The sequence below is a fragment of the Cordyceps javanica genome, chromosome 2, assembly GCF_051103115.1.
Source record: "Cordyceps javanica chromosome 2, complete sequence".
NCBI classification, from domain to species: Eukaryota; Fungi; Ascomycota; class Sordariomycetes; order Hypocreales; family Cordycipitaceae; genus Cordyceps; species Cordyceps javanica.
Genome location: NC_139296.1, coordinates 4,992,155 through 5,015,885, shown reverse-complemented (window position 1 = coordinate 5,015,885; position 23,731 = coordinate 4,992,155). Strand labels below are relative to the sequence as shown.

General features: G+C 50.5%; 10 protein-coding genes across 10 annotated transcripts; 6 read left to right on the top strand and 4 right to left on the bottom strand.

The window, feature by feature from the left end:
- Positions 1-1,152: 1,152 nt before the first annotated feature.
- V2A60_003995 (uncharacterized protein) lies at positions 1,153-1,792 on the top strand (the record flags this gene model as incomplete). Its single annotated transcript, XM_083255319.1, has 3 exons — positions 1,153-1,296; positions 1,370-1,626; positions 1,681-1,792. The coding sequence occupies 3 exons, from the start codon at positions 1,153-1,155 to the stop codon at positions 1,790-1,792; spliced, it is 513 nt and encodes a 170-aa protein (XP_083111445.1).
- A 3,347-nt stretch (positions 1,793-5,139) lies between these two features.
- Positions 5,140-6,876, top strand: V2A60_003994 (uncharacterized protein; the record flags this gene model as incomplete). Its single annotated transcript, XM_083255318.1, has 1 exon — positions 5,140-6,876. The coding sequence occupies one exon, from the start codon at positions 5,140-5,142 to the stop codon at positions 6,874-6,876; it is 1,737 nt and encodes a 578-aa protein (XP_083111444.1).
- Positions 6,877-7,045: 169 nt separating this feature from the next.
- On the bottom strand, positions 7,046-8,360 carry V2A60_003993 (metallophosphoesterase family protein; the record flags this gene model as incomplete). The annotated part of the gene is made up of 2 exons (XM_083255317.1): positions 7,046-8,160; positions 8,216-8,360. The coding sequence occupies 2 exons, from the start codon at positions 8,358-8,360 to the stop codon at positions 7,046-7,048; spliced, it is 1,260 nt and encodes a 419-aa protein (XP_083111443.1).
- Positions 8,361-12,215: 3,855 nt separating this feature from the next.
- On the bottom strand, positions 12,216-13,879 carry V2A60_003992 (general substrate transporter; the record flags this gene model as incomplete). The annotated part of the gene is made up of 2 exons (XM_083255316.1): positions 12,216-13,148; positions 13,196-13,879. The coding sequence occupies 2 exons, from the start codon at positions 13,877-13,879 to the stop codon at positions 12,216-12,218; spliced, it is 1,617 nt and encodes a 538-aa protein (XP_083111442.1).
- Positions 13,880-14,994: 1,115 nt separating this feature from the next.
- Positions 14,995-15,599, top strand: V2A60_003991 (NADAR family protein; the record flags this gene model as incomplete). Its single annotated transcript, XM_083255315.1, has 2 exons — positions 14,995-15,113; positions 15,176-15,599. 2 exons carry the CDS (start codon positions 14,995-14,997, stop codon positions 15,597-15,599), a joined length of 543 nt encoding a protein of 180 aa, XP_083111441.1.
- A 344-nt stretch (positions 15,600-15,943) lies between these two features.
- On the bottom strand, positions 15,944-17,497 carry V2A60_003990 (protein translocase subunit TIM44; the record flags this gene model as incomplete). The annotated part of the gene is made up of 1 exon (XM_083255314.1): positions 15,944-17,497. One exon carries the CDS (start codon positions 17,495-17,497, stop codon positions 15,944-15,946), a length of 1,554 nt encoding a protein of 517 aa, XP_083111440.1.
- A 211-nt stretch (positions 17,498-17,708) lies between these two features.
- On the top strand, positions 17,709-18,356 carry V2A60_003989 (mitochondrial 37S ribosomal protein uS11m; the record flags this gene model as incomplete). Its single annotated transcript, XM_083255313.1, has 1 exon — positions 17,709-18,356. The coding sequence occupies one exon, from the start codon at positions 17,709-17,711 to the stop codon at positions 18,354-18,356; it is 648 nt and encodes a 215-aa protein (XP_083111439.1).
- A 302-nt stretch (positions 18,357-18,658) lies between these two features.
- Positions 18,659-19,322, bottom strand: V2A60_003988 (PPPDE putative peptidase domain-containing protein; the record flags this gene model as incomplete). The annotated part of the gene is made up of 2 exons (XM_083255312.1): positions 18,659-19,183; positions 19,227-19,322. 2 exons carry the CDS (start codon positions 19,320-19,322, stop codon positions 18,659-18,661), a joined length of 621 nt encoding a protein of 206 aa, XP_083111438.1.
- Positions 19,323-20,345: 1,023 nt separating this feature from the next.
- V2A60_003987 (uncharacterized protein) lies at positions 20,346-21,128 on the top strand (the record flags this gene model as incomplete). Its single annotated transcript, XM_083255311.1, has 1 exon — positions 20,346-21,128. One exon carries the CDS (start codon positions 20,346-20,348, stop codon positions 21,126-21,128), a length of 783 nt encoding a protein of 260 aa, XP_083111437.1.
- Positions 21,129-21,958: 830 nt separating this feature from the next.
- Positions 21,959-23,519, top strand: V2A60_003986 (Obg-like ATPase; the record flags this gene model as incomplete). The annotated part of the gene is made up of 4 exons (XM_083255310.1): positions 21,959-22,033; positions 22,112-22,183; positions 22,266-22,751; positions 22,968-23,519. 4 exons carry the CDS (start codon positions 21,959-21,961, stop codon positions 23,517-23,519), a joined length of 1,185 nt encoding a protein of 394 aa, XP_083111436.1.
- Positions 23,520-23,731: the final 212 nt, after the last annotated feature.

The following is a 23,731-nucleotide window of genomic DNA, read 5'->3' as shown; positions in this document are numbered from 1 at the left end:
TCTCCTCTTTGAAAAAACATAGTCCTGATGTGGGCAAGGGGAGTTGACCCATGCATTTACTATACTGAGCAAGCTTACATAATCATCCGTACCTACCATGCCAATCCACTCTCAATAGACAAAGTATTTAGCTGTACATGCAGCCAATGTTTGCTCTTCATTCTCTAAGCCAATTGAGCCTTGGAAACACGAGTGAAATCGTGAAAACTACCCACAGACTCTGGGATTGACAGATTCATTACTTGCGGCTCTTCATCACAGCCTGTACCCCAGAGTCCAGCTCCGGGTTCCCCGCGCTTTCCACTCTCCCCCCACACGACTACAGCCAAGAAAGTCAAAAACACCACCCAGCAGCGTACGCTGGTACCCATTGTTTGATTGCAAGGCCTTTCTCAGCTGAGCAAAATCAGTAGAATTGCACGAGCTTCTTAACTAACCAGGAAGCGCAGCCTAGGCAGTAGGTTCGGTAGCCCGACTTGTGGGCGGGGAAAACGACGCAGCGAGCGCCACCATGACAGCCTGTGGAGCCTCAATTAATAGTTCGAGCACCGTGCCCACCCCCAAATGCAACAACAACAAAACGCTAGGTCCGATTTTGCGGCGAGACGATCAATTCAATAACACGGACGTATTAAAGAAACGATACGCTGGCTAGGACGCGCGAGTCTTGTTTCGAAACGAAACGGCCGTTTGTCCTTTCCTTAGCAACGCTACGCAGAATTCGGTGAGCGTCGTTGACTGGCTTGCGACCTTTTGGGCAAATGAACGTCCGTTCGCGAGCGGTAGCCCGTCGCCCATGCCATGGAACTAGCTTAGGCTGTGGCCAGTCATGGCAGAGAGGAGAAGCCGTCGAGGCTTGTAGATCTCCTCTCTCCGGTCAATGGCCCCCTCCCCCAGCCCCAGTCCACTAGCCGAGGCATGGTTGTGGGTGAGTCTTGGTCGAGGCCACCCAGTCACCAGCCAGTCATTTTAGAGTTTTTCTCACTCCGCATCAAGAACATCGTGGATTGCCCCAGACTACGTATATTTTCTTCCTTCACCTCTCTCTCGCCTCTTCTCACACGCGCGCGCGACCGTTACCGACCGCACTCGTCTGCACCACCAACGATCTATCTGTGTCTGGAGAGCAGAGACCTGCTCAACGCATCCATCATGGGCAACCGTCGCGGTATTGCGCGAGTGACGCTGGTCGGCGAGGCCGTCAGCCGAACCATTGTGTCGGCCATGGTCATTGTCGCCATCGTGGTCGCAGCCACCAGCATCTACCCCAAGGGCTTCACGGTCATGTTTGCCACTGTATGCTGAACCGCTGCCCGATTTTTCTCTTTGTCGTCCTTTCCTCGGAAGCTGACTGATGACTGATGTATAGGCCGGTATTGCTGTCCTTGTCGAGGGTGCACTTCTTCTGCGTGCCCTGTTTTACCTCCTCAAGCCGTCGGCATACAACCTCACCAATCTCCGCGGAGGAATCCTCGTCGCCGTGCAGTGCATCCTGCTCGCCCTGTTCATCATTGCCGCAGTCTTTGCGTTTAGAGATTACTCCAAGGAGCCCGGATACGAGAGCCGAAACCAGGCCGCCGTCTACGACAGACGCATTGCCTGCGGAGTTCTCATCATGGCGTCCATGTAAGACTCGCAATTTTTTCTGCCCGGCTCTGCCATGATACTAATTTGTTTTAGCCTGTTCCAAATTGTGCCCACCATCATTACCATTGCTAGGCTGTCTCAGGGCACCGATGAGAGCATCAGGGTCAAGAGCAAGGAGAGCGATGAGAAGGCCGCCGAGCACTAAGCCATAGCTGCGGCAGTGCTGGAGAAACGGTACATAGAACACCTCAGTATATGACGGTAACGCGTGTTGACGATTTCTCGTGATGATACTATGAATTTAATTGACATACATACTGCTCACCGATGCCATACATTGCTGGGACCAGTGACGTGCTTGATTGGCGCTACCAGCCCCGGGAGCTCTCGGGTGCTGTGCCTGTCGCCCCACCGACGGCGATGCCGTCACGCTGCGGCAGCCACTGGTATTTGCCTACCGCATTAATTGCATGTGCAAATCCAATTTACTTATTTTTTCCTGCCGCAAGTCGTTGCTATGCATGTTACTTGCCTGTGATTTTATATGCAATTAAGTGTGGTGACTTCTTCAGGCCCCCCCTTCCTTATGCGAGATGGTGTATCTGTATAACGATTGCTGACGCCAGGGCGACTTAGTTGGCTTTCAGTGGATGGACCGTTGAAGCGCCTCCTCTTCAGCGTCTGCACGCGCTAATGATGGGGCTCTGTGCTTGGCTGGCAAATATATAGAGGTAGAACCTCAATTCAAGGCAATCTTTGTTAACAATTTGTCCTTTGCATGCTTTCTAGTTAAGTCTTAACCAGGGCAAAACTCGTCAAACTCTTCACAGATTGTACTATTTGGCCATGTGTTGGCTCAGGCTTTGTGCAGCCAACGTCCAGTTCCTCCGTCTTTTTTTGGTTCAATAATGGTGATATGAAACTGTATGATACCCAACATGAAGACAGCTACCAGCCAGGCAACTATCTCAGTACCCAGTCATCAGACTTGTCGACGCTTATTGTCAGGCGTAACAACGTAGGCAGTCGGTTGTATGTCAATTTCTTCAACAAACCCGTGCTTCAAATGCGACTGGTGCTAGCGACTCCGTCGCCCTGATAATGCGAATTTATCCGTACAGCGACTTTCTAGTCAAAGGATTCGACTTGGGCTCCAATAATGGTGTTTGGAGGCCGCATTGAGACCAATTGTGTTGGTGCTTTGTGAGCCATAAGGCAAGGTTGCACTCGCCTAGCCTCTGATTATACCCGGAAAGTCCTGAACTGTGGGATATATAGACAAATATCCAACATTAAGCTCAACTGTCTTTCTCTACTACAATGCATCGAACCTGGCCCATTCATGGATACGAGGCTGCGAGGGAGGCGGACCAGGTTTGGCCCTATGTTGTACAATATCCAGGGTGCGCAAGGACTACTTGATAGCGTCAAATGATCATGGACAGCAAATTAGTTACCGTGCAAAGTTGAGACGTGATCAACAAACAATGATTGGACGCGATGATTTTTGCATATTCATCAGTTTTTCTCTTTGCACTAATGCAAGGGAAGGGCCAGTCATTGCCCGCGCGCAAGACTGTAGAAGCGAATATGTTAGAGCAGATCCCTACTTCGAATGCTAACGAAGATACTGAACGTAAGCCGACTCCATGAATAGAGTCTATGCTGAGGCTTCGCAAATACGGCCCTGAATCGGAACGGTCCGACTGCCAGGGAGTAACACAGTCTACCACGATATACGTCAACGAATACGATTGTTATTGAGAATCAACACAAGCTTAAGCAAGTTTAACGCTAACGTAATTTGTGGCTACACTAAATAAAGCCCAGTTTCCTTTAGGACAGTAAGTAGCGCTCACAACAACCACGCGTCATGGCGATAGTTTCCACAACTTTAAATGTAATCATTGTTCCAATCGATGAAGTACGAATGAAGGATTTGCATAAAGAAACGAAGATAATTTAATAAACAAAATCCTGCTAAAAGCCACTCATTTGGAGCGCCGGCGCTCGATGCCCAACCATGTCGCGTGGTGCATCACTCAATTTAGCCATGACGTAGAGGTCTGTATAGGCAGCCTGCAGCGCCAAGAAGCAAGTGCAAAAAAACACGAACAGCCCGGACCAGTAAAATCCATGATAAAACAGCCTTGCGGCGCGAATAGGGTGGCAGATGTAGGGGGGTTGAGACGGAAATAGTGGGATTGGGGCCTTGGCACTGATCCAGCCGGAAATAATCCTCCTTGAACAACGCGCAAGTTCTTCTTCTCGACTCGCAAAGTGAACATTTGCGTTGGAGTTGCTAGATTATGTGGACCACCCCGATATTTCCATTCTTTTTCTGCGGTAGTGTCAGCTAGTCTTCCTTTTACAAGTCTCGCCGATGCTGGCAGCTGGTTCTGTGCGAGGTCCCTTTCCCAGAAAGAGACAGAGTCGACGCCGTCTTCCAGGTGACAGGGAAGCCATGATTACTGATGGCACGAGGAACTCGTCCGTAGCACTGCCGTTTCAACAAATTGGGCTGTTTCCTAGCGTAGCCTACGGGCGTACACCCCTTCCCGCCAAATTGTAAGAGGCGGCCACGACGGACAGCCACGTCTCTTGGCATGTATTCAAAGCGGGACAAGTTTTCTGGAGGAGAAGATTGAAAGACAAAAGTCTCCGACGAGTAACAAATAAGTGAGATTCCCTTTGATAGGTTGTACTCTTGTATGCATGGACGTTGGTCGTATTCTTCGTCCAAACTCAACCTGCCGCTTGTAAAAGATGCTGGTTCAAGTTTCAGGTCAATGCCTTCGAATATTTGCAGTATTGAGCTTTTTGGCATCGAAAATTTTCAATTCTCGATTTGCCTATTCTCTCGCTGCCGTTTGCACGCTTTCTGCCAAGGCCCTCCACATCCGAGCCCATCAATCGGCGTTCAGCACCGCCGACCTCTTCCTCTGGGGACCAACCTTTTTCTTCCAAGACTTCATTTTCCTTCTTGGCATAAGATGGATCTGTGATTTTAAAGTCAGCAAGTGGCGTCTATGTGAAGCCTGCCATCTGCTAGCCGCATGTGTGAGTCTTGGCTTGTTGGTGCTGGCTACGGTGAATATTTCCTTTTATTCCATTACCGGCGCTGAACTGCACTGGCGCAATGTTGGACTTGTCGGCGGAGAGTCATCGCGCAAAGTTTTTCTCTCCGGTGCTTTTCGCGCTCTCGTCGTCGGCGCAATATTGATTGCATTAGGCGTCGTTCTGCAAGATCTTTGCTCTTTCGTCGCGGACATTGTACTGCGAGTCATTACTACTGGTATACAATTTGCCTGGCAAACATTCAGAATTCCCAGGTTCCTATCCCACCAGAAATACTATACAAAAATCGAACAAGGAGACGTTCAGAATGATGACGGCGTTCTTGGCCACCTGCCAGATCGTGGCCAGCACAGTTTGGAAGATCGACTTTTTCTGTCGGCCGGGGGGAAATTTGTCTTCGCTTTCGTTAGCAGCCTTATACTCTACGAAGTTTTGCTTGTTATACTGCGAACCCCTGAGCCATCCTTTGTCTTCATGTCCTGGGCCGTTCCTACGTTGCCTATCATTGACGTAACTCACGCCTCTTCTGCACTCGGCGTTTTGCTACCTGTCTTCAGCACCGGTATGCACTTTGAATGGGACTCTACTACCGCTTTGACAGAAACAACTCCTTTCTCATGGCTGCCTGAAAGTACCAAATTGCAGGGGTTTGAGGATTGGTATGATGGTGAGGAGCACTATAGCCCTGCCCAAGACCCTCTTCACATCTCCAACTTGGAGCACGACTTACTACCCGAACTCCAGGGGACACTGAACAACGTCAACATAAGACATATTCTACTAGTCAAACTGGAAAGCACCCGGAAAGATGTGTTTCCTTTCAAAAGAGATGGCTTTATTTGGGAAAAGTTGGCGCAGACTTTCCGCGAAGGAATGCTTCCGGAGCACATCCTCGAACGGCTGGGCACGCTAACCCCGACAGCGAACTTCTTGACGGGGGACTATGACGACGGTTTCCGACATTCAGAAAAAAGCCCAAGAGGTGGAATTAGCTTCGATAATGCATTTACGACGGCTTCATACACACGAAAGAGTTTTACCGGCACACTGTGCGGTATCACGCCCCTCGTCGCAGACTTCAATGTCGAATTCGAAAACCACATTTACCAGCCTTGTTTACCTCAAATTTTCAACGCTTTCAACAAAATCACAGCGAAGAACGACACCGATTACAGAACGTTTCCTTGGAGGACGTATATGATGCAGTCTATTACCGACAGTTTCGACAAGGCACATGAGCAATTGCCCAAAATGGGGTACGCAGAAGAAAACATCATAACCAAAGAGTATCTGAAAGGTGATTCTCCCAAATTTGGCCATGTCGACCTCCCTGACATCAACTACTATGGTATGGCAGAGATTGCTATTGAAGACTATATTCGGGACGCTTTTGCAAGCGCGAAACGTGACAATGAGCGAGTTCTCCTTACACATATAACCAGTACCACTCACCACCCCTTTGAACTGCCTGAGAATGAGAAATATGTCGCGCTCTCTGAAGATTCGGACTTGGACGACTTGTCGCACTACTTAAACGCTGTCGGCTACGTCGATGGATGGATGGGCAAGATACTGGACATCCTCGAAGAGCAAGAAGTAGCCAATGAGACTTTGGTCGTGGCCGTTGGTGACCATGGCTTGTCTATTGCTGAGAACCACGGTGTGACGGCTTATCTGAACGCTAACGTGGCAAATTTCCATGTGCCCCTAGTGCTATCCCACCCAGAATTGCCAGCCATTCGCAGCGATGCAGCTGTACAGTCGCTTCAAATTTTGCCCACGATATTAGATCTCTTACGAGAGACCGACTCGCTCTCGAGCGAGGCGTTTCAAGCAGCGGCCGACCTTTTGGGTATTTACGAAGGCCAATCGCTGATTCGGCCGATTCTCGTTGAATCAAATGAGACTGGGCAGCCTGACTGGCAGTTCACAGTCATGAACCCCGGCAAGGCAACATTGAGTGTGCGAAGTGCACGCGAGCCAGAGTGGCGTGTCGTAGTGCCCATTGTCGAAGACATGGAATGGCGCTTCACAAACCTCGAAGAATCTCCCAATGAGACAGAAGAGATTGTAATTTTTGGCTTCATCGCGTTCCTTGACGCAATTCAGGATAGATACGGCAGAGACGCGGCCGAGTGGGCGGAAACAGCCGCCTTCATGGCGCGCTGGTGGGTGGACGAAAATCGCAGACGATATCGCTCCAAAGACTAGACCGTGATGCGGTGTTCTGCCCCTCAAACAAGGGTTTTCGCATTTCAGCATAAACACGAATTTATATTGGCAATTATTTTACCCACTACATTTTCAGTCCTCCATCATCGTCTGACTCGTCATACCAAGACTCCTGTAGCATCTCAACGGCACCGGCTGTCCGGTGCGGTCACTTGTCAACATCGTGGCTTTGAATGGCAAATGGATTGATGGGCGGGTAAGCCGGGTATTCATCTTGGTTGAACGTAGAGTTAAGCACGACGGAGGCCACTATTCTCCCATCATCCAGACGAATCCAGGTCTCGGCGATCAAGTCGCACGTGTCATTTAACTGGGCACCATTGACGCGGATCTGTCGTCCCCCGCGGGTTCTGGGGAATATGGGGCTGTTGTCGTACCCGCCATAGCCCGATTGCTGGCCAAAGCACAGGTTGACGCCGTTTCCAGTCATATCCGTGCCGTCCACCTTACGATTCCACTTGTAGCACCACGATTCACCATGATCATGGGCAGAGAAGAGGGCAATCATGCCGGCAGTAGATGCGATAGCTTTCATAAAAGGACCGTCTTGGCCGCCGTATTTGCAAGTACCATTATCGGCACCATCGGGACACCATCCGCTTGACTGCATATTTAATCCCAGGTCGAAATTGGCTCCAGGGTTCGTGATTGGGTTCATGTTCTTTCCGCCGTCTTCGTCTTGGATGGCCCGGAATATGTAAGGAGGGATGTGTACAAAGCCCATCGATGGGATCGTCCGACCAAATTGCTCCGTTAGATCGGCATTCGTTTTTTGAAACCAGTCCACGACACTCTGGTGAACCCAGTTTTCCTGGCCCACGAATTTGCCGTTTGGGTGCTTTTCCTGAAAGAAGAAGCCGCCACGGCTGTCGAAGAACCACAGTAGCAGCTTCGGCGCACAGGCCTCGGAGCAGCCACGTGGGTACACTGGGAGGTAATAGTTGCTCACGCCGGCATCGCGGCCCGGCACCATGCTAGTGGTAAGGCAGTTGGGGTGCTTTTGTTCGCGTTCCATGATGGTGGCCGCGGTGACATTATACTGGTAGTCGTGGTTTCCGTAGGTCGACGCCCACGGTAGGCTGCGGTCCAGTATGGGCTGCACGATCTGGTCGACGTAAACGGAGCCGTTCTCGAAAAAAGCATTTTCGCCAGTGATGAGGTCTCCGTTCAGGACGACAAGCTGGGGCGTTTCCTCGCCGAGCACGCTCCTAAGCATAGCGACAGAGTTCCTGTCCGCCCTAGGGGCCCAATCAGTCCATGCATCTGTGGCGCAACATAATTAGCCAGCTATCGACAGCTTTCCATTCAGTACGCATACCTTCGCCAAAATGAAGGTCTCCAAATAAGCTGATTTGAAAGTTGTCGTTGTCGTCAAAGGTGAGGCGGCGGCCTGTGAAGCAGTCTTCTTTCAGCGGCGCGCTGGCCACTAGTGGTAGTAGAATAGATAAGAGTGCGACGCGCATCGTTCTCGTATTGAACACACGCATCAAACTATAAAAAAAAGCTCCAAAAGTCTGCTGCAAATCCAAGGAAATTCAAAGCAAGGGCATCATCCCTTATTTAAGTCGCGGCGCGTTCTGTACTGGCATCCTCGGACTCAATCAGGCGACGCACTCTGAACTCGGACCAGTAGCAAATCATCTGATACAGCGTGTTCTATGGAATGGATAACTAGGTACCAGTAGGCACCATGCAGCTTTTTGGGTTGGGATATTAGCCACACCATACACAACCATGCCATTGCACGAACTTTATGGAGTGGTTCTCTGGCCTTTGAATTCGGCAATACTATCAGCGACATGAGGTTTGTCGCCGAAGACCGTTGGACTGTCCAATCAGCACGCGCGGCGTCGACTTTGAATGAATTACTATGCACGATACGGAAAGAGCCTCCTGACATGAATCGCGTCCCAGCGAAGCCTATAGAGTCGGATTATAGCAATGCGACAAGGTCATGAGTTCCACTTGTACTAATACTGTGCCCTGGTGGACGGCCACGGACCGTGACGCGCATGATAAATTTAACGCATGGCATATATGTATGGGCCTGTGAATGCTACATCACCCGGTCAGGCCCACCAACGGCTACCGGCATCTAGTGCGCTGATAATTCGGTAGTTCAGTCCAGAAAGCATCCCCGGGCCTGTGCTTTCACGCATTAGTTGGGTTTCGTGATGTCTTGACTTGGCACAAACTTAATATGTTGACCACGAGCAATGAGCTGTGACGATCATGACCAGCTCCTCACCCATTGACGACCACCATTGTGACAAGGCTAATATAATACTTCACGGAATCCGTATCCGTACCTGACTAAGTAGTTGCTGGTGAATCGCAGGTTTCCGCAGAGCGGCCTTGGTCCATCGTGCTGGTAGCTACTAATAATCGGCACTTGAGTGCCCAGACCTTCCTTTTGCATTACTTATTAGGTCGCGTGAACATCAACTAGCACTGCGAATGTCCAGCGCTGGCCGCGGTAGTGCTTTAAGATGCGGCGGCTTGAGCAGAAACCTGGTAAAGCAAACAGGCGGGCAGATCATACCGCACGGGTATTTATTGACTTTTCTTCGCTGTTGGTAGTGCAATCGCTACAACGTCTCGTTAAGGTAGGCGGGTATGTACTGGTGCTGACGATATCGCAACTTGGCAAGAGGGTAAAGAAATTGAGGTCGACTCGATCTATTAGCATTACAACACATTGGGAGGTGAAGAGATGCAAGAGCGCAAGATAGAGTCATGCGGGATATGAAACATATTCAAATTTCTGATTTGATACCTCAATCTTCTCAAGTGGACAATGAATGCCCTCCCCTGTTTTCTCTTTGCCGCTGGAGCGACTGTGGCTACATGGTCCTCTACGACGAGATCCGTGATATCGTTGCGCGACATCGCCCGTATTTCAATGGAGGCTCAGGGAAGAGCTATCTCCGGGGAGAAAGATAAGGCATCAATCTGCCTGAACCAACTCTAATTTTGGAGCGACTACTACCCAGTAAATATCCCTACGCCCAGTAATATCCAGAAAATGGCTCATGATGTGCTGACTGTCTTGGGTGCACCCGAGGTCATTTCTGACAACGAGGGCCGCAGCAGTGATGTCATAATTGTAGCCGCGAACCTGTATTCCATACGAAGTCACCCATTCGACTTTGTCGTCTTTTAAATCATTGCAATGATTCTCTAGTGCGACATTATCGAGTAAGTAAGTACGGGTATCCTTGGTCTAAGTAATCACGATTGATAGAAAGTATGACGACCGCGAAACTCTGTTCCTTGGCGCCGACCATATATGGGCGTCTACGATATGAACCTAATCACTGTGAAATTGACGCCAATGGGGTCATTATTAGGGTGTTCCGCGGCCCTGAGAACACGGACGACGGCCAAGCCGCTCGTATCCTCGACCGCGCGCAACTCTACACATTGATGGAGGTACTATCCGGCACTTGAGGTGAAGCAAATTTGAAAAGGGTTACTTAGTATGCACGTGCAGTCTGTCTCAATACTGGTACAAGCTGTTTCACCAGTATTGCTGGAGTTGCCCATACTGCTGGCTCGTGCCCGTCAATGCGATCTATGTGCCCAACTAAGTAGCAGTGCGACTCCAGGGACGAGAAGTGAGAGAACCAAAAACCATTCTAACGCAGGAGTGCTGCCCAAAACTATTATAACGTGTTACTTGTACTATCACTCAGATTCCAGCGGGTAAGTCACTTAACGAGTTACCGTAATGGGTTGGATGGTTGTAAGTATTCTCTAGATTGCAGGCCTATACCATCCCACTGAAGCAACTTCCTTCTTACTACGGATATATAGTTTCGAACTCGGCGCCAGCCACGTTTGTGCGAGGCCCATCATTGTATCTATGCTGGAAGGAAGATCGCCCCTTGATACACTTGGCAACTAGTGGGAAGGCCGCGCCTGACTCTTGTATAAATACTCTGCCGGAGATGGACAAAACCCATGGATTTCTGGGATTGCCTATCTGAAGAGGCTATAGTACGACGAAGCTCTTTGCGAGTCAGTGATAAACACTGTGGGAATAGGCAAAAGTTTTTTTATCACAGATGGGACAAGTATAAAAGTTGGAGCGAGAAATTGAGCAATCAAGTTACCTGGGAGGTGTGCTGTCGAGCCGCAAAGGGTGCTAATAAATGCTTCAACGTTTGCCACCACCATTGAGAAGCGTACGAAATGGGTAAACAGGCTTTAGTGGCGGCCCAAGACACGCGGCACCGTTCAGTTGTTCATTTATTTCGTGCTGAATAGCCGTTTTAGCCGCAGCAACAGCGTAGCTTGATCAGTCAACAACAATAACCCATCCGAATAGCTTCGCTAATGCAATCATTAACCTGCCACCAGTAACAGACCCTAACCTGACTTGGCTCTGTAAAGAATTCACGCTTCCCGTGAAACTCCCTTGATTCCCTCCAGCTTTCTTGAAAACAACTTACCGTAGCGTTTCTGACTAGGACCTTTATCCCATTTGCTACTATACTATGATGAGGCTTTCTCTATCAACAGATTTATCATCGACTACTAGTAAAATGATGCATTTAGAAACGGTTATATATATACTAGATGTGAATGTCAAGGAAACATTTATTATTACAGACAGACTTGAAGTCATGACAGTTGAGATGTGGTGGGGAAGACAGCACAAGGGTTGGCATTGAAGCCTGCACCAAATTAGGTTGTACAGAGCTATTTTCAAGTATCCTCGTTACTTAAAATCTTGAAACGAGTCTATTGGCTGGTAATTCTAAGCTCTCACGGTCGGAGAGGGCAAGTGCATGTTCGGTGAGGCCGAGAAGCTAACCCCCCCCTTTCCACCCTCGAACTCCTGCCCGCGTCGCCGAGGAGGCCCGACCTTGTCTTTCTCAAAACTTCTTCACCTCATACAAAGCTATCGGCAAATATCGGATATGAATTTGCAGCCATCACAGTCTGTGGAGACTTGGAATCCGTAACTCGTGTAAACGATCAGTTTTCCACTCGCACTCCGTTTGGATGAAGTACTACTCTTCTGACAAGATTTCAGCTCAGATTTTGTAAATATCAGTTGAGTATTTGTAGACTTGGGACTTTGCTTAGAAGTGGGAAGTCATATGACAGGCAAGGCGACCGAAAAAGTCCAATGCATTTTCCTGTGGCCCTCGTCCCTTTCAGAGCAATGATAGATAGCTACTGCCCCGTTGCTCGCCGACAAGTTCGGGCCGTCACAATACTTCGAATCCGCTCATTGTTATCGAGATAACTAGCCTATTGCAGCTTCTTATGACTTGAATACCAGTGACTAGTTTCTTCAGATATTTATACTATGCGGTTGTACACTTCTCATCTGCTTCAGCGACCAAGTCGTATCTTGCAAATTTGCGCGCAGGCACCCGTCTCTGGAACAAAATGTCTAGTTCTTCATACGTTCTGCCCTGCGATTCGGGCAAGCGGAAAAAGCACCACACGAAGCAGAAGAAACTAATGCCGCCAAAGAGGAAACCCGTCTTACCGCCCCAATTGGCCTTTTCGCTGTTGAGGAGGATAGGCATGACTACCATGGTGACAACATTAGCTGCAGACTGCACAGCTGTCGAGATAGCGATCGTTTTTTCACGAAGTCGAGTGGCCGATATCTCAGAGATGATGACGAAGCAAATCGGACCAACTGAGCTCTGGTATATGAATGTCCAGATATCCATGAGTGTTGAAAGTGCCCAGACAGCGGCAGTGTTGTGCTGAGGGATTGCCAGAAACCCGATGATGAAAAGCAGGACCGTCATAATTCCCAGACCACCGGCATAGATCGTCCTTCTACCAAGTAGGAAATAGTTCATCAGCGGCCAGGAGAGGACGGTCCCGAGAAAACCGAGAGCAGTATTGCCGACTCCCATGTCAAAGGCCTTATCGCTTGGCAGCCCGGCTTGTTCGAAAAAGTAATTAGCGTAACCAATGAGAGGGTTGCCGCCAATGACTTGAATCAGGTAGACCATCACAGAAATCTCTGTGCGAACCAGATTAGAGCCCTTAAAGCAGTCCCAGTACGAGGTAGAATCTTCATATTCACGCTCCAATCGATCAGTTTGCTCGATCCCAAGCAGAATCTTCTCGATGTCGGGGTTATGCTTCGCGGAAGTCAGCCTGAGCAGCGACTTGCGAGCGTCGTCCTTGCGTCCGCAGCGAACCAGCCAGTACGGACTCTCCGGAGCAAATCCAAGACCAGCAAGCAAAACCACTGGCCAGACCCATTGCACAGCCTTTCGGTAATCAGTAAAGCTTTGGCCACATCGGGATGGTTACTCACGAAAGGTGCTTTATATGCCCACTGGTCCAGGCGGCTCTCAACACCGGCCGCGCAACCCTGGCCAATAAACTGACCAATTACAAAAGCCAAGTTGACAGATGCGGTCAGGAAACCTCGAAGCACGACCGGACATACTTCTGAGGCGTATGTGGGTGCAATAACCACGTAGAAGCCGTAAGCAAGCCCGCCAACAACCTCGCCCGCGCATAGCATCGCCGTGGACGTGGCAAAGAACTGCATGAAGACAAAGCCGATGGACCAGACGCAGCACATGGCTAATGTCAATCGGCGTCCGAAGTATTGCAGTGGGTAGCTGCACGCCAACGCCCCAATGACTTGCCCGATCGGGTTCCCCATGCCAAGGCCCGTCTGCCAAGCGGCGGCGACCTCATACTTGACGGTGCCATCCGCTTTGACGATGCGGTCGCCGTACTTTAACTGAAAGGCGGGAAGCGCGTAAAAGGAGGTGATTATCTGGCCGTCGAAGCCAGCCATAACGACGGCGATACAGAAGAACATGGCCCAAAAGGTAGCCTTGGGATACATGCGCACCGCTGCCCAGAAGCCCAGCTCATGCTCCGCGACGGTCAGGTCGCGTGTCGCATCAATCTCGGGCGCGACAATGCCCTGAGGATTGCTGCCGTGGCACGCAACCTCTATGTTTTCGTCTGATGATTTCTCCATGGTGTGTTGATGAGTTGGGTCGGGATGAACGCTCTTTGAAGCGACGCATGGCCGGTTTATTAGCACTTGATTGGCGTCTTACAACGGTTACTGCACATCGCGTCGTAGGGCCGTCCTTTGCCGGGCGCGGAGGTTCCCCCGCGGGGTGATGCTACGTTGTACTAGACTATTTTGTTGCAACTAACGCACCTACAACCCGAAGTTTGCCGGCTATGGCGGATGATACACGGCGCAGTTCACATCAGATGGTACAAAACGGAATTGAAGTGTGTACCATTCACGACAAAATGAAAGAATTGCTTCGCATGACTCAAACCTGAAATTAACCTTCTTCCCCGGGGACTAAACCCAGCATGCTCTGCAGCTGCACATATCTATTAGTTCTTGTCGAAGCTACCTGTTGCGCTAACTACTGGCTAGTTAGTTGCTATTTTGAAACACCACTACACCCAGTACTTGCGCATGTGATTGCTTTCTTCTTATGTACGGTGGCTTTGAAAGTACTGCTTCAAGAGTAACTTGTATACTCCTTTACTATAAAAAGTCCCATGAGAGCTGACATTGAAACGGGTGTCTTCTGGGCTTCTGCTACCGGGCCAAGTGTATCGCGGTAATTTTGAGGGAGCTTGCAAGATAAGACGAGAAGGTACACACGTAGAACAGAAAGACCTTTCATAACTTATCCCTGGTCGGAGTGCATGTTCCGTAAAAAAGCAAGTAGAGAAAAAGACATAAGCGAATTGAAGTTAAGGTTTACGGGTACGGACGGCAAAAACAAGGTAGCAGAATACTACAATAATGGTAGCTCCTGTTTTGATGTTTTATAGTATGAGTTCTTCTATTTTCGGCAGGCTGATCCGGTGGATAGGTCTCGATGCTGAGCATGATGCGTAGACCAAAAATCCAACTGAATATCAAAGTACGCTATCTTGCTATGACTACAGCGGCGAGTCGCATCGCAGCTGCTTCATGAGCCATGATCGTTCCCGGTGTGAATCATCGCTCCACCAGGCGCGCCATGCGCCAATAATTTTTGGCCCCAACCTCGACAATAAATAGGAAGACTTTGGCAACACATGTCATATAAATCATACGTATACAAGTCAACACAAGTCATGGAAGGAGTGTATTTCTGGCGAGAGTCGGACCCCGAGCTGGGCTGGCTGTCGCAGTGGTACTACTGCCCGTTTCGCGACGACGAGCACCCTGAAATAATCTACCCGACGGCAGAACAGTACGCCACATACATATATATATGACACGATTTCTTCCCATGTGATACAGCTAACCAGATAGCTATATGATGTTCCAAAAAGCGATACTGTTCGACGACAATGATGTGGGCAAACAGATCCTGGCGGCGAACCATCCCCGAAAAGTCAAAGCACTGGGGCGCAAGGTCAAAGGCTTCAGTGACAAGAAGTGGGAGTCCAACAGGGGAATGATCGTTCGCAAGGGAAATATCCTCAAATTCACAAACGCCGTAACGGAGGAGGGCTTTCGCAAGGGCACTACAAAAGATGCCCCCCCGATCGAAGGCTCGCTCAAGGAGATGCTGCTGGCGACAGGAACCAGGGAACTGGTTGAAGCCAGCCCGCTGGATCGCATTTGGGGGGTGGGATATAGCCCCACGAATACTCCTGCAAATCGAGCGACATGGGGTAAGAATCTGCTGGGCAAGGCACTGATGGAGGTGAGGGAGGCTCTGCGACAGCCTTGAGGCTGGTCATTGGCTTGTGACTGGCGGTGACATCAGGCAACTACAGGATCCGGCAGGGCACGGCGTATCGAGACCATTGCACGAGAGTATCAATGCAATCATGATGTAATGCAATCCGCTGATTTCCCCATAAGCAGTAGTAATATGTATCTTCTATCCCAACCCATGATGCGCGTAGAGCGGTGTTCTGGTATTACATGACCCATGCTCAATGAAGAGCTCGCTTATATTGTACAGTATTATAACATGGCCGGCGTCCCAACTCTGCTTCACCGGTCTTTTTTTTTGCCGCGTCCGTGCTACTCATCCATTGACGAATCTTATCAAACAGCTCTCATCCCCAACTAGTACCAGTCTCGTCCGCTCTTTTGCATCTCAATGAGACGCCAACCTCTCGTTTCGGGGTTATTGACATCCTCGGGCACACGCGTGACACCAATGGCATAGGTAACCAGCTGCACCTTGTCCTCCATACCAGCAGCCAGCTCGTTGGTCTTGGCATTGCGGTACACATGGACTTCTTGAGTTCTGCAGGTGATAATAAAGACAGGCACTTCACCAGGATCGAGCATGCGAGCTCGTAGAATATCGACGTTGCGAATGTCGAGAATGCGGCCGTCCGACTTCATGCCCGCCTGTAGATACTGTTTGGTAAGCGCCTCGTAAACCGAGTACTGGGCTGCCGACAACCACAGCTTTAGCGTCTCAGTGTCGCCCTTGACATAGGCGTCGAGCACCTCGGGCAAAATATATTCGCGCAACTCTTGCAGGAAAGCTTCGTTTTGGAAGCTTGGATCCATTTCGCGGAACTTCTTGACAACCATGGCCGTCTCGTTTTCGGCGAACCAGCCACCGATGCGGTCGGTGATGCTGCGCGCGGTGGAAACCAGAGGATTCTCCGACTCTTCGTATTTGCCCTTCATGCTGAAGATGCCCTGGACAAACTTATTTTGGTCACGGAAGTCTCGCCAAGCCTCTTTCCAGGCGGCATCCTTGTGCAGAGTGACATTGGTGCCGGCTTCCGGATCTTCTTGGAAGACTTGCTGGGGTTGCTCCTTGGCGCGAAGCTCTCTGCGTCGGCGACGCTCCTCCTTTTCGACCCATCCGCCATAGCGCGAGGAACTACCGTCGTCGATAACATTCTTGACGTTCTTGTAAGCTTCCGTATCGCGAATGGGCTTAGTGGCCTTGTCCATGGCATCGCCAGTGACATTGGCAGCTTTACGGACGCCCTTCATGACAGGTGTTTCCCAAGTCCATGAGGCGCCCTTGCCAATTGCACCAGCGGTCGATTTGATCGCGCTGGCGGCAGAGGATGAGACGGCACCGGTCGACTTTTCGTAGGCTTCGCGGGCTCGGCGGACGGCTTCGCTCTCGCCGAATTGATGGGCAGCGGCGCCAATTTGCTTGGTCGATTCGTTCCATTCCTTGGAGGCCTGGAACTCAGTGTTCATGGTTTCCATGAAAACCTGCCAAGGAGTCTTATCGCCGTGAGGGGGCGGGGGGGCGTTGGCTTCGCTCTCTTTGCCGTCCTTGCCATCCTTGCCTTCTTTGCCGTCCTGCTTTGCGTTCCCGTCTTCCTTCGTATCGTCCTTCCCTTCCTCCTTAGCTTCATCCTTTGCCTGCGCTTCCTCCTGGGCCGCCTTAGGCTCCTTGGCCTTTATCTCGGCCTCGGTGCTTGACTTCTCTTGTAGCCTTTGGCTAGTGTGAATCAGTCTACCTCCAAATACCCCGAATGCGCTTGACAGAAATTGCGACGGTACGGGAGTGTGGATTGCGCCGAGCGTCTCCGAAGGAACCGTCTGCGCGATATGACCGCGTGCAAGCCGCCGGTAGGCAGGTGCTACCAGGCGTCTGGATAAGGTCGCCTTACCGGCGCTTCGAATGACGGCATTCATCCTGAAATGCTGAGGATGAAAGATTTGAAAGGAGAAGGTCATGGAAGACGCTAGCGATAGCGGGCCAAATTGGTGGAATGCTCGTTGGAAAAAAAAACGGGTAAACTGCGGTAACCCCTACCATACGGGCATGGAGTAGTGCTAACTCACTCCAAAAATCATCGGGTCCGAAACTTGCATCGCAGTCGTTAAACTTATCTGCATCGACAAAATGCGGCCATTGACGCGGCTTGCCGCTTTGCGGCCGCTTGTCAGCTCAGGCACTTCGCCGCTCTACGTTCGATGCATTTCACAGACGACTGTGAAGCGAGAAGGACGATCAAGCACCGAATCGATGCTACAGAGCATTTACGGTGGTGCTCCCGCCGCGCAACCACAAGACGCCCTCGGCAACCTATCCAAGAGCATGGTCTTTGATTCCTTCAACAAGCGATCGATCGATACTGGCGTACTGATGGGAAAGCCTCAGCCCGTAAAGGAGGACAGCTTTGAGCCTTACCACCTACACATCTATGCGCACAAGCACAACACACACGTTAGTTTCACCCTACCGAACAGAAATGCGGTACTGTCACTGTCGTGCGGCAATGTGGGCTTCAAAAAATGCCGTCGTGGCACCTTTGACGCGGCCTACTCGCTGGCCAAATACGCCTTGGAGCGACTAGTGTACATGGGATACACGACCAAAATCAACCGAGTCGAGCTGTCCCTACGCGGATTTGGACAAGGGCGCGATGCCACCATCAAGGCGCTGATGAGCCCCGAAGGAGCCTTCCTGCGCGACAAGATTGTCCGTGTGACGGATGCAACCCGCGTCAAGTATGCCGGCACGCGCAGCCCGGCAAAGAGGCGCTTATAAGGGTATCACGAAGTGAGGAAGACGAGAAAAGTCCAGGGATGATGAAAGCAAGTTACAGGACAACGGTGGGAGACAGGGGCCAAGACGGAAGCGATGCTACAGCATATATATTGTACTATACATTTGTACTCTACGTTATCTCATGAATAGATCATAAATCTATGACTAGCACTGCCGTACATTTGGCTTGCATGTATTCAGCAGGCTCAGCGTGGGTATTCTCTCTGCCCGGCTGCTACATTGTACATCGTAGCCAGCCACCACCTCACAAGGCCTTCGCGGGCGAGACACCGCTCTACACGCTACGAGCGGCTACCGCGTTTGTTTGACCTTTTGTCCTTTTGCAACATTGTAGATCGCTCGGTCGCTTCGTCTGATTCGTAGTCCGTCTCGAGCAGCTCGCCGTCGACATCTGTATGATCCGGCGCCTCGAGCCAGTCCCGGGGCACAAGACAAGGCAACGCTTTGCCGATGCTGGCCGCTCTATTCAGCCAGCCAGGTCCAGGGTCTCCGGTTAACGCTTTGCAAATATATGCTGTAAAATGGTTGCAGTTCTTCTTTAATAGGTTGTGGTCGGGGCCTAGAAATTCTTGGGAGGCCGCCTGCAAGGTCGCGTTGATTTCGTCCTCAGTAGCAAGCGTGAAGCCGTGCAATAATTCGCAACGAAAAGATCCGCCTGGCGGCGGGGTCCTGGGTTTGGACCAAAAGATACCGGACACGCCGGGCTTATTGTGACCTCCGTATGCATATTCACGCCCATTTATGACGACGCCCGAGTGTAGAAACGAGGCGCCAAACGCCCAAAGCATCGACGAGATCCGACCAGCCTATAGTGTTAGTGCGGATATTTATATACGCAGATGAACTTACAGGAAGCAAATCGTATACGTTTATAATTATTTCGGTTTTTTGCAGTGACAATGTCGACCGGTGCCGGCCGCTCGACTGTCTAGGCGTGCCAGACATCGCGCTCGTTCGAATGTCGCTGTGTGTGGCGATGCCCAAAACCGATTTGTTGGATGAAATGAGTAGACGAAGCGGACGCGACTATATCAAAATGCTGAAGGCCGATGGTTGATGCAGTGTTGATGAGGAGAATTAGACTAGATGGGATCGGAGTCGTGGGCTGAAGCCTTGGCCACCAGTGACGCAGCAAAGAACGCCACACGTAACACTACCAAATGCGGCTGGCGGCGCCACTGGTGGCTGTAGGTCACAACACAATGATCAAATTTGGACTATCAAAGTCGCGTATGTTTTATACAAAACATGATTCATAAGATAATTTCAATTAAGTCATGTTCATTAAGTTACACGTCAATGTTCTTGCCAGAGCATAGCGCCGAGACTATCCGTTATGCCCACCTATGCGTGGGCATCAAAATGGATACATCCACCGCCACCTGTGTTCTAGGCCTTTATGTCCTACCGATGCTCTCGAAATTCACGTCCTGTTATCAAACTAGAGACTATTTCCAAAGCACTGAATTCTCACGGGTGGGTGTCGGCATATCTTACTCAGCTCTAATTGCGCCATTTTAAACGGCAGCAGCCGACTTTAGCCAGGTACATGTTAGTACGCCGACATATAGTGCCCAATTGAGGAGAAAGTCGCACGGAAAATGATCTCGTGTAGGACACGCTTGTTGGTATTCTAGCAAGGGGTAAAGCTGCGCGATAGTAGGCTTATAGCTCAAGCACGACGGCTCTTACCTGGTAAGCTGTTTGGCTAGTGGCCGAAAGTGTGGCCGAGCTATTTCCATCAGCATCAGCGTGTGGAATCGGATGTCGGCCAGCCATACAATAGGATCGACGAGGCAGAGCTTTTCTTAGGTGTTAGATCGAACATATATAAATACTACACAGTGTAGTACATGAGCTCTCGAGCAGCTCAACCTACAGCCGCAGCCAAACTTGTACAATAATAAACTACGATTCAATCATATCATAACGATGAGGCTCTATTCTACTCTATTTCTTAGCTCTGCAATGGCCCTTCCTGGGTCTGCACCATCGAGCATCCCCAAGTCAAAGCCCATGCCTGATATCGCGGCCATCATGGCCGTTCCCCAGGACAGCTTCGAGAGCTATAAGATCGGCGGCCTCAAGAGGGAGAATTCCACGGTCTACGCTAATATCGCAAGGGATAACACACCCAATTGGAAGTGTAGCACGCAGCCCATCCTCACTTGGGGCGACAACGACGACGGTGGTCGTGGCGTCACCATCACCAATGCCGGCAACGACTGGCGGGGGTTCTACATCTACCACAACAGTTGTGACCAGGTCCCCTGGAAGTATATCTGGATTGAGGCAGGCAAGACGCAATTCCTTTCTTTTCCTGAGCGCTTCGAAGGCCGCATCCAGCGTGGTGTTGATCAGTATATGCTCAACGGCCAGGCCCAGCCTCTCGGCTCTTGGCTGGAGATCAGCTGGGACAAGTACAACGTCGGATGGGCCGATGTCTCGCTAATCCGCGGCTGTGATGGCGCCATTCTGACATGGTCACTGGACGGTGTTGACAAGTGGAAAGGTTTTACGCAGTGGATCTTGGACGGCGCGCCGTACGGCGCATACGACAAGAAGAATGACGGTCAATGGGTGATCAAGGCGACTGAGGGCGTCAATGCCGCCATCAACACAATACCACGCGACTGGGTTATGGAGAAAGTCGGTGCCGAATATGTCTATGTCGATGATGACCACGGTGGCCCTGTCATATCTTCCGACAATGCCAGGTTCGGAAGCTATTGGCCCGAGGGTCGCGCCTGATTTGGGAGGTGCAAGAGTGTGTTGAGTACTTATACTGCTGAATATCCATAGCCTTTAGAGAATTCGCATATCACAGGGCCTGTCAATGCTGCGACTGCAACTGCAACATGTAGATTTGCGAACGTCATTGTCGCCATGTTGCAATCTTGCGCCAAACGAGAGCACAATATGGTCAGCTCGTGAGCCTGGATATCACCAAATAGACTAGCATATTGCAATAGAGGAAATTTGTGCGACCAAAGCATGCGAATAACCCCATGTCTGATTTCATTGACCATCCATTCGATCTCATCGCTTCGTAATTTGTTTCGGACAACTGTCTCATAATTTCTCAATGAGAATACACAGAACCCAGACATTGCAGCAGGAGTTCGGACAGCATACAAAAGATATTATTCTCATAATCACAGCCATGGGCACAAAACAATGGTGACAATGCAAAGAACACATTCTGATACCCAAATAGCCATCATCGTTGGCAACAGTGGTGGCTAGCCGCCGGAAAAACCAAATCCCGCCATCACGCACCATCATGGTGGGGTGAACAAAATTCGCAGTCATTCTAGCTCCTCAACCCCTCTTGGCCATCGCAGAACGTTTGATACACGTAGACGGATTCAATTCCTGTCATTCAACGGGGTCCATTGCAGTCGTTTGGCATCGCGCCAGCTCAATAGCCCACCACGTCTCTCCTCACGGGCTCTCCTTTCTTCTCTTCTCTTGCCACGTTTACTCCCCGCGCAGCTTGGTCTGCAGCATTTGGACTCTGTCCGCACACACAAAAGCGCACTTTTATCGCTTCGGCCCGGTTCTACGCGAAATCGAGAAAGATGCCTCCCAAGAAGCCAGTTCAGGAGGAAAAGATTCCCCTCGGCAGGCCGGGTAACAACCTGAAGAGCGGCATTGTAGGTCTCGCTGTCTGCTGGCGCCGAAAGTGCTTGCATCTGTGGGCGTGTTTACTTTTTTTTTGCTAACAATAATAGGTCGGCCTCGCCAATGTCGGCAAATCCACTCTGTTCCAGGCCATTACCAAGTGCAACCTGGGCAACCCGGCCGTATGCCAATCACCCGGCCCGCACCCCCGGCCACCCTATTTAACCCACAGCGGGCTGACAAAAATTTTTCTCTCCTGAACAGAACTTTCCATATGCAACCATTGACCCTGAGGAAGCCCGGGTCATTGTTCCCGATGACCGCTTCGATTGGCTTTGCGAAAAGTACAAGCCCAAGTCGATCGTTCCGGCCAACTTGACCGTCTATGATATTGCCGGTCTGACACGAGGCTCCTCGACCGGTGCCGGTCTTGGAAATTCGTTCCTGTCCCATATTCGTGCCGTCGATGCCATCTTCCAGGTTGTGCGCAGCTTTGACGATGCTGAGATTATCCACATCGAGGGTGATGTCAACCCCACGAGAGATCTTGACATCATCAGCGAGGAGCTACGGCTAAAGGATATCGAGTTCGTCGAAAAGGCTCTTGAGAACCAGAAGAAGAAGACGCGCATGGGTGGCCAGAGTCTGGAACAAAAGAAGGCCAAGATTGAGCAGGACATTATCGAAAAGATTCTGGCCTGGCTGCAGGATGGCAAAGATGTCCGCAAGGGCAACTGGGGTCCCAAGGAGGTAAGCTACTATTCTGCCTTTTGTTTGTTTTGTTCCTTCCCATGCTTGCTACATGATGACAAAGGGCCTTTGGCCCGAAACTTAACCCAGCTCGTCGAACCCTCAACAAACAACGCAAGAGGTGTACTGAGATAAACTTTGTTCTGAAAAGCATTTAAAAGCATTTGAATTATTCTGCGAGGCACTGTTGGTTCAAAACAAGGCTAACCAAAACAGATCGAGGTCATTAACCCCCTCTTCTTGCTCACAGCGAAGCCTGTCGTCTACCTCGTCAACCTGTCGGAAAAGGACTTTGTGCGCAAGAAGAACAAGCACCTGCCCAAGATTGCCGAATGGGTCAAGGAGCACGCCGAGGGCGACCCCATCATTCCCATCTCCGTATCGTACGAGGAGCGCCTGACGCGCTACGAGACCGAGGCGGAGTCACTCGAGGAGCAAAAGAATGTCGGCGCGCCGTCGGTGCTGCCCAAGCTCGTCACACAGATGCGCAAGACGCTGCAGCTCGGCAGCTTCTTCACCTCGGGCGCCGACGAGGTCCGCCAATGGACCATCCGCGTCGGCACCAAGGCCCCTCAGGCCGCCGGTGTCATCCACACCGACTTTGAAAAGACTTTTATCCAGGCCATTGTATATAACTTTAACGTCCTCAAGGAGCTCGGAGACGAGTCCGAGGTCAAGGCCAAGGGCAAGATGATGACCAAGGGCAAGGACTACGTAGTCGAGGACGGCGATATCCTACTCATCAAGGCCGGCGCTGCCAAGGTTTAGACGTGACAAAATCTGAAACAAAAAAGTCTTTCTAGCAAATCGTACAGTTCTGCAAAGTGATACCGACATGTCATCCACGTCCATCAAGTAGCGCCAACTATCCAATCAACTACTTTCAACGTCATGCACGTGAAGTATCTGGAAATTCAATTATAACGGTTTTCAATTATGCCGGTTTTCAATTATGCCGGTTTTCAATTATGCAAGATAAA